The following is an 18,095-nucleotide window of genomic DNA, read 5'->3' on the forward strand; positions in this document are numbered from 1 at the left end:
TATCTTTGTATTCAAATGTACCTGTAGCAGTATAGGTGTCTTACAGCAGGTCAAAATGACAGATTACTACCAGTAACATACATTTCTTTCTTAATTTGGTTCATTCAGTAAAAATTAAACCTCTACCTACATAAATCAAAGATATGGCTGGACACACTTTCATAAACTTTCTCTTAGAAAAAAGAAAAAGACTATTTTCATTTTACAGATCTGTTCCCACTGACGACTCATTTATCTCCAGTGTGCTTGTCTAATTGGGTTACTGTTCTGTTATGTTTGGACTAACCACAGCGGATTTCCTATGTTAACCGATTTACGACTGAGCTTGAACGCCTCATGAGGCATTTAAGTCTCCACCCCCCAAACTCAGACACTTACAAACACAATAGAGGATCCAGTTGTTTTCGTGCTGCTGCTCAGAGTTGAGTAGACTTCTCAGCAGCGCGGTGGTCCTTGATGGCGCATCACTAATTATTTATTTGTAAGAACTTGACGTTAAAAACGGACTTATCCGGCATAAGAAACTAATGTAAGTAAAGTCAACCAATTTGTTTAAACCTGTTTAGCGATAGTCTTCAGTTTTACTTTTGCTTTACTTTGATGCTCAAAAGTTCCTGTTAGCTAATGTAGCATAGATAACTTAAGTTAGCTTTAGCTTATCTGTCTAGCTAGCTTACCCGATGGATGACATACCGGCAGAAATTATTTCATAAATGTAACATTAGCTTTGTAGTTGTTCCCTTGGTTTGTATTTATTAATTTTGACTTATATCCCTCTTAAAGCATTCATTGTCCAAAAGCTAGCGCACACTTTGCTCTTTCGTGTAACTTTGTGAGAGGGTTAGCTAGCGTTGCTTATTTCATCACTTGGTGTTTTCGTTGATTGTTAACGTTATTGTCATTAAAAGACCTAAGGTGGTTATCGATGGAAGGCCTGGGGAAGATGAACAGTGGGCAGGACACCGCCCTGGTCGTTTTGGCCTTTCTCCAAGCTGACTGTAGTAGTTCAGAGTACGAGACGGCGCTTCTCTCCCTGGGAAAGGACTTGAATCTTACCCGGGACATAAACTTCAATGGTCCCAGGAAAGACGTCCTGGACGATGGAGACCTCGAGTGTGATGGTCACCTGCCCAGCAGCATCACAGCTGCTATAGCTGACCTGCAGCCTTCAGTGGAGCTGCAGTGGCCTAGTGAGTGACTGAATCAGTAACTTTGAGTTTTAGACTAGCACCACAAAATCAGCTGTTTCATGTTCAATACTACTACTACTACTAATAATGCATTATATTTAAAGCGCCTTTCAAAACACCCAAGGACGCTGTACAACAAAACAAACAAACAAACAAACAAACTGGCAACAAAAAACATCAGACAGTATTGAGATGGTGAATGAGTGACTAGGTGGCATATGCTTGTTTATCTCCAAGGCTTGTTTGTGTGAGTACCGTAACTAAATCAGTAACTTTCAGTTTTAGACTAGCACCACAAAATCAGCTGTTTCATGTTCAATAATACTACTACTAATAATAATGCATTATATCTAAAGCGCCTTTCAAAACACCCAAGGACGCTGTATAACAAAACAAAATTAAAAACAAAACAAAAACAAACAGTGGCAACAAAAAAAAACAGACAGTATTGAGATGGTGAATGAGTCACTAGGTTGCATATGCTTGTTTATCTCCAAGGCTTTTTTGTGGCTGACGTTTCAGAAAAAAAAGAAGAAAAAAAACAGCGCACAGTATGAGGTAACAGGCCAGGTTAAACCTGCAGTTTTTGTTTCGTACTTTATATTTAAGTTATCCCACTGTATCAAAGTCCAAAAGTTAGAACATTAACATTCACATCTGATAAGCTGTTTCCACTTATACAAACAAACCTTGTGACTGCAGGAAATGTCTTAGATTTAGTCACATAAATCTCCCACTTGATTACTCTGTTTATGGAATTGTTATCTTATTCCACTGCCCTTATGATCTAATAGAGAAACAAATATTATGTTCACTAAAGTGTCCTAATTTTGGGTAATTTTATTTTCCTGCAGGGAACAATGGTGATGCAGCAGCACTTCAGCAGGTTGCAGAGGAGCTGAGAGAAATTGCAGACCAGCTTGAACACAACATGGTGGCTCAGGCTACACAAAACCTGAGCAGAAACATATCGACCTCACCCACTGAAGTAAGTCTGCTGACTATAGGAACATTGATGTCAGTAATAGATTGATTCATATTATGAACAAAAGAGTTTGGCCAGAGTTATCAAAATACTGAAAATGATGACATACTTGCTACTGGGTGGGCAAAATATGCAAAACTGATACAAGTTTGGTAATAATGAAATCCAAACATGCATATAGTGAGTTTAGCTAGATTAAGGAAATTAAATTAGTGATTTTAAGAATATAAATCCCTCATAATAACTCTATTTATTTGTTTAATAAATCAATGGCCACATGTGCAATCACAAATGAACAAAATGTGTGCATTGATTTCTGCATTTGTGAATTGAATTGTTGTCTCTCTTCACAGCCACCAGACTCCTTCAACTAAAACAGTAATTTACTTTTTTTTTATACAATAACACAAATTAACTAAATGGCTGATGCAGTGGTAAACCAACAGCGTCTGTGTTTTTGTAGAGCAGCTATTCTCAACCTTGGGGTTGGGACCTCAATTGGGGTCGCGAGATGATTTCTGGAGGTCGCCAAATCATTTTGGAAGTCAGCTCTGTCTCCACTGTGTTAAAGTGTTCATGTGTTTTAGTCTTTTTGGTCACTTAATGTCTTTTTTTGTCATTTTGCATGTTTTTTTTTTATCATTTTGTGTCTTTGATTATTTTGTGGTCAATTTGTGTCTTTTTTTGTCATTTTGTTTCCTTTTTTTGGTCATTTTGTGTCTTTTTGGTAATTTTGTTTCTTTTTTGGGTCATTTTGTTTCTTTTTTTGGGTCATTTTGTGGCTTTTTTGATCATTTTGTGGTCAATTTGTGTCTTTTTTGGGTGATCTGAACTGTGCGTGTGAGATTCTGTTCAGTGAGTGGGGGTCACGGACAACATGTATGTTAAATTGGGGGTCGCGACTCAAAAATGTCGAGAACTACTGTTGTCGAGGGAGTTTGGTGGTTTTGAAAAGAGCACAAATAACGGCTTCAGTTCCTGTGCTTAATCTGATGTTTATTTTATTTATTTGTAAGGAGGGCAATGCTTAGCTTCTGTGTCAGTACTCCTACCTGGTTCTCCAAATGGATTGATCCCTTTATTCTTTTGGGCTTTTCAGCATTGGAAAGAGCACCTTACTCAGGAGGTGGAGAGGATGATCAGGCGGGGTGTGGGTCTGGATCATCTACCCCAGGAGCGAGTCATCGTGGCCCTCACGCTCACCTTGGTGAAGGGAGTGTGCGTGCAGACTCCTCGGCTGCTGAGAAACCTCTTCAACACTGCGCTGCAGTACCTCAACCCTGCGAGGTGACTTTTGAGCTGCAGACCGAGAGGAAATAACTAAGAAATGTGTGATGGAAGCCAGCTCAATCTGAAACTGGCACCTGCTCCTCGTGATCAGTCGACTGTGAAAGGAACAGTGATACAGTAGCAAAAACACTTTTCAAACTAAAGAAGGTGCCAATGAATTGTTTGTTTACAGTCATATTTTGAAAATGGGAAATATGAGTTGAGTTTGACACTTGAATTTTTTCATGACGTTATCTGCTAAGTCTTACTGCCTCTGTTTATTCTTGCTTAAAATGTTTTTCATTTTATACATGAAATACATGATTATTTTTGTATACAATTATTTCCCTTTTGGCATATATACATGTATGGCTATTGTCTTGTGTAATTTGATTAAATATATTTTCCTGGGATTTAAGTCTAATTCATCTTAAGGAATGTGTGTTGATATTCAATTTGCACACTTTAGCATTTGAACAAATCACATCAGAAAATAGTCTCAAATATTTGTTTTTATTCTCATCTCAAACAGTGTATTGTAGGAAACTCAAGGTACAAAGTGTCATGTTTGGGACTTTTTGACATCCATCCTGCTCTGTACTTTTAACATTTCCCTTAAAAGCAGGAATAGTCTGAGTATTACTGTGTAACACTGACTGACAAACATGGAAACATCCTTTCTGTATCAAAGGTGGTAGCTGTTCAACCATTTGTGAATTTTCATAGTGGTAAAAGTAACCACAATATCCCCAAATAACTCAAAGAGAAAGTATTTAACTGTTGAAGCAGCAGTGAGCATGCCAGCTTTTAATCATGTGCAACTGACCATGACTGACTCAGTGACATGAGCTCTCAAATTGTCAGAAATAATTCCAGTGAGTGTGTGTGGGGACTGGGGGATAGTTCAGTTTCTGCTTTATAACCCTGCACTGTAATGAATGTTGGCCAACTAGTAACTCGTGCAGAAATATAATTTAATAGCAACACAAGAAGTTGAATGTTACTTTGAAAACCAAATCTTTATAACATTCACTATGCAAACATGTGCATCTCAAATTAGAATATCATAGAAAAGTTTGTCAGTAATTCAATTCAAAAAGAGGAAATAAAACATTATATAGATCCATTACATACACAATTAAACATTCTTAGTCTTAATTTATTGAATTTCTTCAAATTATAACGATTATGGCTTACATTTAACAAAGACCTAAATTTCAGTGTCTCAAAAAAATGTAATATTACAAACACCAATTTTAAAAAGTATGTTTAATATGGAAATGTTAGCCTCTGAAAAGTATGTCCATCTATATGACTCAATACTTGGTTGGGGCTATTCGACTTGAACTACTGGAAATGGACTTTTCCATCACATTCTAATTTATGGAGATGCACCTGTATGTAAAACTAAAACAACCTTTTTTTGCCTTTAATACCTCATTCACTCAGGGAGGGTATGGAGTTAAAACTAGACTAGACAATCGGTCACTGGGAGAGATGCATCGTCACTGGAAACTTGTCATGAGTCGGTACATTATGAGCAGCAACAGTGGAATCTACAGCAAAACACTGAACGACAGGAAAGACATTGCAGAGAAAATGTGCTGTTGACTGAGGAGGTGGAGTTGCCCATCCATTAACTTCAATCATGAAATCCATTTACATTAACCCTTTATCAGGCAAAGAACTATATTTGGTAACTTCAGGTAATATTTCGAGAAAAAAGTTGCAAATTTACTTGGTTAAAGTGGCAAATCTGCACGAAAAAAGTCACAGATTTACGAGAAAAAAGTGGGAAAAAAGCAACTTTTTTCCCCCAGATTCACCACTTTAAATCTCATAAATCTGCGCATTTTTTTCTCGTAGATTTGCCGCTTTAATCTTGTAAACTTCTCAAAATATTATTTTCGTATGTTTTTTAACACATTCTGGCAGTATGTAATATCCTCCAATATTCTCTAGGGTTGAAATTTGTAATTTGCAAGTATTTCAATGAGTGCCCTATTAAGGGTTAAAGTGGTGAATCTGGGAGAAAAAAGTTGCTTCTTTCCCACTTTTTTCTCATAAATCTGCCACTTTAAATCTCTTAAATCTGCGACTTTTTTTCTTGTAGATTTGCCACTTTAATCTAGTAACGTATTTTATTATTAAGTAGTAGTATTACCTGAAATTACCAAATATAGTTCTTTGCCTGATAAAGGGTTAAAGGGATGGCTGAATTTATGTATTGCAGTCACGTTCCTGCTCACTTTGGCCTAATAAACAAGCAGTGGCTGACATTTTCCTGTCAAACAAAATGTGGAGCAGTTTACCAAAGTACTCTGGTTTCTTTGACACTTTATGAATACAATGGGAAAATACTGCGTTGCTTGCTGTGTTTAATGGTTGTTGGACCTTCACAGTATAGTTAAATTTATATGCATGGTGGTGTATCTTTTCCACAAACGCAGCAGCAGTACTGTTCCTTAGGAAATACTTTCATCCATTCTTGGGCAAAATCTTAAAATGCACCAAAACTTAAATATGCTGCATGTTAAGAGAAACAGATCCCTTGTGCAATACAAAGGGATGAAACAAAAAGCAAATGTTTTCCAAAGTAGAGAATCAGAATAACTCATCACAGTTCTGCATAGGAAGAGAGAACGACAGAAAGTCTCACAGCAACAGCTAATGTTGGCTTTGAGGTTAACATAGCTGAGTAAGTGTCGTCAGTGAATTTCCCATGTAGATGCACTGTCATGATTGTTTTGAACCATTTGCGTCAGAGAGCAACAGACAACAGAAACCGAAACTAGCAGAGAGGGATTAAAGTCCACAAACAAGCTGAGAGGTAAAGGGCTGGAGTCTTAAGAATTTCAACATAAAAATGAGAGTTAACCCAGAAGGAGAGAAAGAAAAACACCAAAAATAAGGAGAAGAGCGGAGTGCATGGTTTTCCCCTGTCTGTGTTTGCACCCAGCAGTGAATGTTGTGGATGAGGTGAGATTTTGGTTTGCTGGGGGGCATTTTCACAGATTTTAAACCTTCAAAAGCAGATAAAAAAAAAAAAAAATGCAGCCTCATTTCATAAATCCAACACAATTTGTAAGAAGAGTCCCACCATGTGTGTACTAATACATTTATTTCTACCTTAACATTTTGAAATTTGCATTCTCCTCCTCAAAGACAGATTTTCTACTTCCTCCTGTAGCTTATGACACCATACGCCATGACAGCAACAAGGACCACCAGTGCAGCTCCTCCATAAAGCAGCGCTGGGAGCTCTGATTCTGGCTCCGGCTGCACCGGGGGCTCCTCAGCCGGGGACTCTACAGGGGCCACTGCAGCCTCTGGGACCAGGGCTGCAGCCAGCCGGGCCTCTGGCTCTGCCACAGTCTCTGGTTCTGGTTCTGGTTCCTCTGGCTGGGGAGGCACTGTGACGGGCTCCGGCTCCTCTGGTGCTGGTTCTGAGGTGGCTTCGGGCTCTGCTAGGGCTGCCGGGGCCTCCTTGGCTAGAGATGGGGGTGCCACCTCAGCAGGCACTGGGGCGGTGGCGGCAGCAGCTGGTTCTGGCTCAGGTTCTGGTTCTACTGCAGGAACAGATAAAGGTGCTGCAGGTTCTGGCTCAGAGGGAGCAGCAGCTTCAGGGAGCACAGGAGGCAGCTCTGGTTCTAAGGAGACGAGGGAAGGTTCTGCCGACAGGCTTGCGGGTGTTTCTATTACAACGGGTTCTTCTAATGAGAGCAGGGAGGCCGGGGCTGCCTCCTCTGACACCAGAACCGGAGGAGTCTGCTCCCTGAACTCTTCCCTGAGCTCAGCCAGCTCGCTCTCCGTGCCTAAAACGCTCATCATGCTTTCGTCTATCGCTCCGACTTCTCCGCCTTCCTCCAGCAGCTCCGCGTCTTCGCGCTCCACGTGGACGATGTCCGAGTTTGAGGAGTTGTTTTCGCTGCGCTCCTCGGCCAGGGCCACGCCCTCATTGCTGTCCAGGCTCTTGACGTCTTCGGGGTCCATCGCTCCTACCTGAGCCCAGGACTCGTGGCCGGCCAGAGACACGGGTAAGCTTTCCGTCTGCCAGGAGCTCTGCTCGCTGCTGTTGTCTCCAGTGCAGAGTAGTGACGAGGGGGGGCTGAGCTGGTCTGGGTGCTGGTCCCCGGAGAGGATGTAAATGTCGTTGCTGTCTTCAGCGATGGTCACACCTCGCTCCTCCTCGGATTCAAGGCTGAATACTACACCCTGTGGTAGACAGACACAGACAGGTTGGATCAGCATTCTGTCAGGTGTGAACTAGACCAGTAGTTCTCAACCTTTTTGAGTCGCGACCCCCAATTTAACATGCATGTTGTCCGCGACCCCCGCTCACTGAACAGAATCTGACACGCACAGTTCAGATCACCCAAAAAAGAAACAAAATGACCAAAAAAAGGAAACAAAATGACCAAAAAAGACACAAAATGACCAGAAAAGACACAAAATGACCAAAAATTACACAAAATTACCAAAAAATGATCAAAGACACAAAATGACCAAAAAGACAAATTAACCAAAAAAGACAAAATTACCAAAAAAGAAACAAAATTACCAAAAAAAACCACACAAAATGACCAGAAAAAAGGAAACAAAATGACCAAAAAAAGACACAAAATGACCAGAAAATGACACAAAATGATCAAAAAATGACCAAAAAATGATTTAAAAAAAAACACAAAATGAATTAAAAAAGAAACAAAATTACCCAAAAAAGAAACAAAATTACCAAAAAAAACACAAAATGACTAAAAAAAAAAGACACAAAATGACCAGAAAAGGGAACAAAATGACCAAAAAAGACACAAAATGTCAAAAAAAAAGACACAAAATGATCAAAAAAAGACATTAAATGACCCCAATTGGGGTCCCAACCCCAGGGTTGAGAATAGCTGAACTAGGTGACTAAAGATGAAGGCTGGGGGAGTTTAGTTTGACTAACAAATGGAAAAGTTCAATTCATTTTGAATGATAGATTTGTTCTTTGGTGCATTATTTTCACCAAAAGTCTAGGTTACATTAGATAATGCTGCAAAACAGTGAGTGAACATTTAAATAGCTCTTAAATGATTCTAAAGCCTAAATAAACTACATTACTTTACATCTGAGGTTAGCCTTGGACGCCACCTAGTGGTATGCAGCTGTTAATCAACAATAAATCTGAAACCATCTGTGAAACTCCTATTATGTAACATGCCTATCATATGATCATGTGGGTATGAGTGAGTGACACTGAGGTCAGCTTACTGAAGCCAAATCTGTTGAAATAAATCAAAAGGTACAGTCTGCTGAAGTAAACACACATTTGAACTCAAAATATTAAACGGTTAAACTTTTTGCCAAAGTTGCATTTTCATGTCAGCGTTTCAAATAACTGCAGGAACAAAAAATATTGTAGCATAAAAAGGAGTGACCACACCAGACGCATCCTCTGTTTTGCTGAGTGTGCAGTGATGTGATGCAGAATTTACAGTATGTGGCTCAGAAATAGGCCAGTGAATCAGTGTTCATGATGAGCACAAAGGAAGGAGATACATGCTGACATGCTCACTGTCTTGAGGGCATTTGTGTTGGAAACAGTGTGAATAAAGAGGTTAACAAGATGTTGTTGTGGATGACAGTTTGCTACGCTTGAATTTTATCCTTTTACATTATCCAGCAAAAAAAAACAAAAAAAAACACCACCCACTGGACAAAAACATTTTTGGATGATCCCTGCTTGGAACACTACTGCCTAACGCAGTTGTTCTCAACCTTGGGGTCGGGACCCCAATTGGGGCCGCGAGATGATTTCTGGGGGTCGCCAAATCATTTTGGAAGTCAGCTCTGTCTCCACTGTGTTAAAGTGTTCATGTTTTAATGTGTTTTAGTGTTTTTTTGTCATTTTGTGTCTTTTTTTGGTCATTTTGTGTCTTTTTTAGTCATTTTGTGTCTTTTTTCTAGTAATTTTGGGGGTTTTTTGGTCATTTTGTGTCTTTTTTGGTCATTTTGTGTCTTTTTTTGTAATTTTGTGTCTTTTTTGGTAATTTTGTGTCTTTTTTGATCATTTTGTGTCTTTTTTTGGTAATTTTGTTTCCTTTTTTGGTCAATTTGTGTCTTTTTTGGTCAATTTGTGTCTTATTGTTGGTCATTTTGTGTCCTTTTTTTGGTCATTTTGTGTCTTTTTTTGATCATTTTGTGTCTTTTTGAAAAAAAAAGCAACTTTTTTCTCCCAGATTCACCACTTTAACCCTTAATAGGGCACTCATTGAAATACTTACAAATTCCAAATTTCAACCCTAGAGAATATTGGAGGATATTACATACTGCCAGAATGTGTAAAAAAAAAAAAACATACGGAAATAATTTTGAGAAAAAAGTTTACAAGATTTAAGTGGCAAATTTACGAGAAAAAATGCACAGGTTTATGAGATTTAAAGTAGTGAATCTGTGAGAAAAAAGTTGCCTTTTTCCCACTTTTTTCTCGTAAATCTGCAACTTTTTTCTTGTAGATTTGCCACTTTAATCTAGTAAATTTGCAACTTTTTTCTCAAAATATTACCTGAAGTTACCAAATATAGTTATTTGCCTGATAAAGGGTTAAAGGCCAGCTACAAAAGTTAAACTGGTGTTAATCTTGTCGTGACAACGGTGTCATGCTTGTGCAATGCTTTCCGCTCAGCTACAGTACATTAAAATCAGTTCCTGGCCACAGCAATGCAAACTTTTTTTGGACCAAAAACATTAGCAGCTTTAGCTACAAATGATTGGCTTGTCCACGCCACTGCCACCCACACAACAGTCCAGGTTTAACTCATAAGAACCCAGACCCAGTTATCCTTAAAGGATGTGTTCTATAAGTGAACCACATAGAACACATTTCTGATATTTAAAAAAAAAAATACTACCCCTAAATGTCAAAGATCTGGTATGTGACATATACGTTACATTGTGCGTTTATTGTTTATATTTCTTATTTTAAAAATGGAAAAAAACTAGACACATTTTCTGCTTACAGAGACACAAATTTGCCTTTTTCTTTTGCATCTCCATAACATATATCAAAATTTTGACTTTAATTTGTTCAAGAAATATGGTTAGAACAAGTTAAATGCAATACAGGACACCCTGTTAAGGATTAGAATTTTAAATGGGTTTAAACTTAGCCTCGTAACAAAAAATAAGCTTTTTGAAATTTTTCACATTTCTGTTTCCAGTCACAGCAACATTTTGGAGAAGTCACTTCTTGTCAAAGTCACATGACCACCACACCAGGGCGTTGAGTATACGTCAATTAGGGATTTAATGAGTTAATGTGAAGCATAAAGCTGAATATGGGAGATTATAGAAGATTTAAAGTGTTTGATACACGGGTTTCACCATAGGTTCTTATGGGTTAAACAGGATTTTGGTTTGTGCACATCTCCATCTTATATCAGAACATGATACAACTCCCTGCTGATGACAAAAAAGGCTATTCAGTAGATGCTATACTTCTTAAAAAAGGCACAATGGATGGACTCTGAAACGTCACTTATGACCCACTAGAAGTGTGGAGGTGTCCATATCTGCAGAGACCAGGCCCTAAGCCTGTATTTTCGCTTTTTTTCCCTCCTCATTCTGCAGCCTGGCTGACACTGTAATCACTGGTGTCTGAATCTGCAGTTAAAGAAGCTCAGATAAAGTCTAAAGCAACAAACAAATCCTACACATTCTGCCTTTAATGCTATACCAAACAGGACTAAGTACAGCTAAATCAACACAAGACTAAGAGCTATGCTTTGTAAGGCTGCTGGCATAGCTCTAATGGGAACGCCTTTTTTGGGTAAAATAACAAGTATTGGGCATATTAAATCATTAATCTGTTGATGATAGTATATAAAAAAGTTTTAAAACAATATCAAATAGCTTGAAGTAGCAAATTTCACAACAATCCACTCAATATATTTAATTCAAAATCACAAATGTGAGGCTCATGGTGGCGCTTGAGCAAGAGAAAGGGGTACTGCTTTATAATAAGGTCCTTAATAACCATTAATTAACAAGTAATAAGGCATTGTTCTCGCTTTAGATCCGGTACTTGCAAAAAGCATAGTTAACTTATAGTTAACTTATAATAGATGAGAAATAAAGTATATTTTAATATCAATAAGCAAACAAAATAAGATTAATAAAGGCATGGCAAAGACATAATGGGTGGGTCATGGGTGTTTGTAATGCCATTATTAACACTTATAACACAATATATTAACACAATATAAGCTTATAAACACACAATAATGTTAATAAGCATCTTGTAAGGACTTACAAGGGCCTTATTACTTGTTAATTAATGGTTATTACAAGGACCTTAATATAAAGCGTTACCGAGAAAGGTCATCATATAAATCAGTAGGTTTCACCCTCTGGGGACCATGAATGTCTGTACAAAGTTTCAATGTGATCCATTTGACCCTGCAGTGACTAACACCTGTCTGAGCAGGCAAAAAAAACCTGCTGCAGTAGCCTGGGTGTGTGATATTGATCCGGGTTTACAGATAACGAAGCAACCTTGACTGGGCTCGAGTTAAATTTTGAATCTGTCCTGAGTGGACTTCTCTGTGGTGTTTCTATGCATGTCAGTGGTGTGACCCGAGTGGACAAGATCCAAACAGACAGTGAGCACAAATGTGTTTGTTTGTGTCACTGCAGCAGACAGAAAAGGTTCTGACAGCAGAGACCAGTTCCAGAGGGAACACAGTCTCATTTGAAAACATGATGTTATTATGTTCTTCACAGTGTCCCTCACCACCAATTTGCATCCAATCCAGCCACCATTTAGCTTCTGATGAAGCATGCAGTATGTAAACTATTATTGGCCGATGTAAATGTGATTGTTAAGAGATGTGGTCAAGCTGTCAAGGTTATTTTCCTTACAAGGACACCCATGCACGGGCAGCTGCATCCAGGGAGGCAGAAAAGAGATTAAATCCAACAGCATTCCATCGTTATCCAACATTCGCTTTCTCTGTAAGCTGATTTGCATGTGGGAGAGCCAGGTTACAGGCTCTTCATCAGCTGGACAGGACAGAACAGGGATGTCCTGTGGTGTAAAAACCACCGCAAAATATTTTATTGATGGTATTCAGGAACAATAACTATCAATCGTTCTCCTGCTTTTACCGTTTAAAGCTTCGGTTGCTCCAAAGGCGTCACTGATCTAAAATTTGAACAGTAAAGCTCAAACGGAGGTTTGTCTGAGTGCCACAGTGAAAGTAATGTGGTCAATAAAGAACATCAACTTGGTGTCTTAACCTATAGAGCACAAGCACCAACTATAAACCATATCTTACATTACTTTTTACAGTTTGGTTGCAGTCGTAAATAAAGGAAGTCCAAAGAAAGATGCATAGCGATAAATAACATAAAAGGGTTCTTTATCCATCAAAATGTATAAATAAACAAAGTTTCTTAATAAGGATTTAACAAAGCTAAAATATGAATTAAAAACACACAAACCTGAGGATAAAATCCACTCTGAATGTGTTCTGTTGTTTCTTTAATGCTCCATGTTGTCCTTCAGCAGTGAAGCCGGGAAACACACTAACCTCACTAGTGTTGTTGTGTTGAGAGGCGTGTTCCCCAGCTCTCCGCCCTCGCCTCAAGGCAAACTATATAAAACAAGTTCACATTCCTGCAGCAGAGCCAAGGGTGTACTACCTTACCATACTACCTTTTCCTTCGCATTATAACACATTGCACTGCTCTGATATCTAACTCTGAATTCGACAGGTATGCTGGCATCAGAGGGCACAGTAATGTAACCAACCGCTGCACTAAAGACCCTTAAAAAAACCCTGAAAATGTCTCTAAACACTCTCTGACTTTGGGAGAAATAATACAGCTGCAACATTTTTGCAACATTTACAAGCACTTGCTACATTGCCACATGACTGCCACATACGGTCAACATGTGGCATCCACCTGCAAATCCAAACATTAAATCTGGGTTGCTACAAAAGCAACACTTTCCACATCGACAAAATGTCAAACACACAACAGGAAACAGACAAATGATATTGCAAACCACTGACTTTCAATTTCAGGATTATTTTCAGCTATGCAATATTCACTGGCTCATATATATTCTTGGTATTCATGAGGATTATGTCATCCCTGTGCCTAATGGACACGCACTGCAAAAGGTCATGCTGCAGGAACTAGACTGCCCCCGTCAGCATCTATTCTGTACCTTTAATTCTCAGTTGGCATTTATTACCACACAGAATTGCTATGCAGGCCGGGGCCAGTGCTCTTTCACAATTACTATGTTAGCACACACTCTTATATTACACTATTATTCTGAATATGACAATATTCAGATTCGATAGGGGTCATGTAAACAGCATATTATCTTTTCCAAATTTTAAACAGTCAGACCTGTGGAATGTGCTGATATTATTCAGGGTTTAGAAGCATTCTTTGGACGTGTATACAGCATATTCAGAATATGCATTTCTACTGGGATTTATTTTCTTTACTGTCTGCCCTGTGCATCGCTATGGTTGTTGTACAAAAACCGACTAGAAGCCACAAGTTTTACGAGAGTGGGGTAGAAAAGCATGTTGCCCAAAATAAAAGCCCTCGTTTTTGGTTGGAAGGAGGCACACACCTACTTTTAAACATTATAAACTGAGTAAGCATGGCTGCATGTTAATGGAAATATTGGTGAAATATTCATTTCCATTAGTGTTAACCACTTAGAAGGAATAATGTCTTTTTCAGAATGAGGGCAAAACACAGAATGAAAAAGTAGTGACTGATGCAACATGAAACCTCACCAAAGAAACAATTTCATGACCACTAACATAATTTTCCTTCAAGTTTTAAAAACTTAACAGTAACTAAAAACACTTTGTCTCCATCTACCCAGAACATTGACAACCAATCCCACTATTTTATTCAAAAATGAACACTATTTATTAAATTCACTTCTTATAACAACCGTTTTTGAGGCAACAATGGAAGAGCACATTTATTCTGAGCATTTATTTATATCCAATCATCATGTTTAGACACTATATCACCTCGAGGTTACAAAGCCCAAACAAGCAGCAGCCTGAATGGGTTGATAAACATCTTTGTGGAAACTCCTTTTTAACCCTTTATCAGGCGAAGAACCGTATTTGGTAACTTCAGCTGATATCCAAAATAAAAATATATCGAGAAAAAAGTTGCAAATTAACTAGATTAAAGTGGCAGATCTACAAGAAAAAAGTCGCAGATTTGACAGATTTAAAGTGGCAAATCTGCATGGAAAAAAGTCACAGATTTACGAGAAAGAAGTGGGGAAAAAAGCAACTTTTTTCTCTCAGATTCACCACTTTAAATCTCTTTAATCTGCGACTTTTTTCGCACAGATTTGCCACTTCAAATCTTTTAAATCTGCAACTTTTTTTCTTGTAGATTTGCCACTTTAAATCTCATAAATTGTGACTTTTTTGCGCAGATTCACCACTTTAAATCTCTTTAATCTGCGACTTTTTTCTTGTAGATTTGCCACTTTAAATCTCGTAAATCTGCTATTTTTTTCACGCAGATTCACCACTTCAAATCTCTTAAATCTGCAACTTTTTTTCTTGTAGATTCGCCACTTTAAATCTAATAAATTGTGACTTTTTTGCGCAGATTTGCCAATTTAAATCTTGTTAAACTGCGACTTTTTTTCTTGTAGATTTGCCACTTTAATCTAGTAAATTTGCAACTTTTTTCCCGAACCCCATTTTGATATCCACTGAAGTTACCAAATACAGTTCTTCGCCTGATAAAGGGTTAAACTGACGCAACAGTCTGCTGTTATGTGCAGCTACACAATTTGCATCAGTAAATATTGGTTTTGGCCCGTCATCATTAACAGTGTTGTGGCAGCAGTCAGACTGATGGATAGACTGGAGGACAGAGAGGATGGATGGTGCCCTGTTTAAACCTTGGCAGCTCGCCACGTTGCTGCTGCTGTACAAGACATTTAGTGAGCTACAAGTGGGCCGGTCCCTGGTGATGATGTTTTTAGAGGATTATCAGAGTTATTTTGGGGGCTTCCTCAGCCTGCACATGCACTTCACTCTAACAGTCTCATGTCGATACAGTGGCACAGTGATGTGCAGATTCCACCCTGGAGCTGGCGAGAGGGCGCTTACATAACAAGGGGGAGCACTGGGACACTGTGCAGGGTGGACGGTAGCATGACGCGTCCTGACAGGAACCTTTACAGCACCTTGTCCTTAAAATATCATCACTGTGACATCACCGCTTCTATGCAACAGCAGCTATTGCCAATGCAAAACTCAGGGCCTGTACAGGTTGCTTTATTGCCTGTTGAGATATGCTGCTTTGACTATGATCTGCTGTAATATATTGCATGCCTCCATTATCCCTTTTTCTTTGCTGTAAGAGGTCAGGTGCAATTGTTGAAACCTCAGGAGTCATATTACATCACACTCACAGGGACAGGGACAGTAATACGACATGGCTGTTGTGCACACTCAGGTCTCATCCAGCGGTTCACTGACAGACTGAAGGACAACGGTCTGATCAGTCAGGAGGAAAGACAGACAACAGCACGCAAAGCTGACAGATGGGCTGAGAACAAACTGACAGACAGCACAGAGATGTTGGCTGGTGGCACTCAACCAAAACAAACTTCTACTCTAGTTTAGAGCTCGTTGTATCTGGTTTATTTCAGAATCTCCTTCGCCTTGTAGGCCATTTTCTTCCCCCACCTGCTCCCTGGTGCCCCCCCTAATCATGTCCTCCTCCTCCCGCCCCTGGCTGTGCTGTCTGAGGGCTGCTGGTTTTGTTCCTGCTAAATGAAGTGTACATCATATTGGGGTCATAATAATCCTTATTGTGTTCTGATGTAACTAACAAAGGCATCATGAGAGGCACCCAAACCTTGCAACGTCACGGGAAAGTGACCGGTACTAACCTGTGTTTTTGTTTCAACAAAAAAAACAAATGCAGGCACGGATTAATAAAAAAATGTTCTATAACGTCATTCTTTTTATTGATGTTGTGTTTTTACTGAAGTGTTGTTGTTTTATCTCACTTCATGTAATTGTTGTGTGTTTTGCATGAATTTTTATAGCCGTGTCGAAAGACAAATTTCTGCTCTGTTGAACAGACAATAAAGATATATTCTATTCTATTCTTCTACACAAGTACATAATGTTCCTTAGTTGGTAGCAATTTGCTCGGCAAGTACACATTTGATGGGATTAAATTAGAATGCTCTAATAATTTACTGTAAAACTGAACTGTATGTTTGCATGCAACCAATGACAACAGTGACACAAACTGGAAATATTGCTCCAGCAGGGAGAGCGACTCAGCTGCCAAGAGTTTGTAACTGCTGCACAGTCTCTCAATAAAAACATTGTCACGCACGCACACATCCAGACCGATGAGCTCACACGGTCGATGCTGAAACATCACAAGTAAAACACCCTACCTCGATGTGAAGTCTTGAAAACCCCAGTTCACTTTAAGAGCCAAAACTCTAGATGGTAGTGATGGCGCTGCAGTATGAGGAGAAGCGTGTACGCAGACAGCTGTCAAACTAATGGAGATTTCACTTTGCTCTCACTGGCTCACCCTCCTTCTCCCTCATCTCTCACCCCTCCCTCCTCCGTATTCCCTCCCCTCCTCTCTCTCTCTCCTCCTTTCTCTCCATCCGTCCATTGCTGATCCTGCTCCAGCCTATCATCCGTTCATCCCCTGTGACATAACGCGGGACAAGAATGTAGCTTTGTCTGGAGGCCGGCGCGTTATGTTCACGTTACATTGCACGAACCGGGCCGACCATCATGACAATGAGGTAATGGCGACTGGAGCTAACGGTTAACGTGTCAAGTCACGTGACCCTTCGTTAGCATGACCTCGTTCACGGGGAGCCATCTGTGACGCAGCGTTCTACTTCTTAAAACATCGGAAAACGAAGCACTCTCAATTTTATCTCTTAAAAAAGAAAAGCACATCTAAAAAACACAGAAAGTGTTGATACAAAAGTTGCATGTCTGGTTATAGAAAAACCTGAAATCAATCTTATAGCTGAGATGGCAAAATATATTCCTGCTATTCCTTCATTTCCCTTCATTATCCCTTCCAGCTCAAGCAGCAGGGCTCACATGAGAAGGTTTAAAACAAATAATATTGTTTCCCGAGAAGAAAAAGCGACATTATTTCCCAGAAATACTTATTATAATATGCAACTTTTCCTCATTAAAATGTCTGAAAATGACTAGACCCATGTCACGTTTTATTGAGTTCTTCACTTGCATTATCACAAACATTTCCAACAATTATTAAACCTAGTGAATTCTGTAATTGTCCGTTGCCTCTTAATAGAGTCATGTCCTATTTTTTGCATGTGTCAGCCGTGTAGTTGTCTGCCAGAAGTTTTCACAAACTAACTTTTATCCAGTTTTAAGTCTCATTCTTATACACTTTTTGGATTTTGGTCATGTTGGTAACCCGACCTGAGACTTTATTCACTGAATGTCTGGATCTGAATTCATCAGATAAACCAGATCAGCAAACATTAGCTGTAAATCAGCCGCTCCAGCTGCTCTGATTTTCAAGGTGAAACTGCTTTATGTAGTGTTTTATCTATTTTTAATCCCCTAGTCTGT

General features: G+C 39.1%; 2 protein-coding genes across 3 annotated transcripts in view; one reads left to right on the plus strand and one right to left on the minus strand.

Moving 5' to 3' along the window:
• The first annotated feature begins 333 nt into the window (after positions 1–333).
• On the plus strand, positions 334–3,857 carry bida (BH3 interacting domain death agonist). The gene is made up of 4 exons (XM_059334724.1): positions 334–529; positions 909–1,190; positions 2,045–2,178; positions 3,275–3,857. Exons 2-4 carry the CDS (start codon positions 926–928, stop codon positions 3,464–3,466), a joined length of 591 nt encoding a protein of 196 aa, XP_059190707.1. The 5' UTR covers positions 334–529; positions 909–925; the 3' UTR covers positions 3,467–3,857.
• An 81-nt stretch (positions 3,858–3,938) lies between these two features.
• The window catches only part of bcl2l13 (BCL2 like 13), a 28,454-nt gene continuing 14,297 nt past the window's right edge, over positions 3,939–18,095 (minus strand). For both annotated transcript variants that reach the window (XM_059334710.1, XM_059334709.1), the window contains exon 7: positions 3,939–7,659. In XM_059334710.1, the coding sequence (XP_059190693.1) occupies positions 6,619–7,659 (1,041 nt within the window). In that variant the 3' untranslated portion in view covers positions 3,939–6,618. The remainder of the gene's footprint in view (positions 7,660–18,095) is intronic.

The sequence above is a fragment of the Centropristis striata genome, chromosome 6 (assembly GCF_030273125.1).
Source record: "Centropristis striata isolate RG_2023a ecotype Rhode Island chromosome 6, C.striata_1.0, whole genome shotgun sequence".
In the NCBI taxonomy this organism is placed as follows: Eukaryota; Metazoa; Chordata; class Actinopteri; order Perciformes; family Serranidae; genus Centropristis; species Centropristis striata.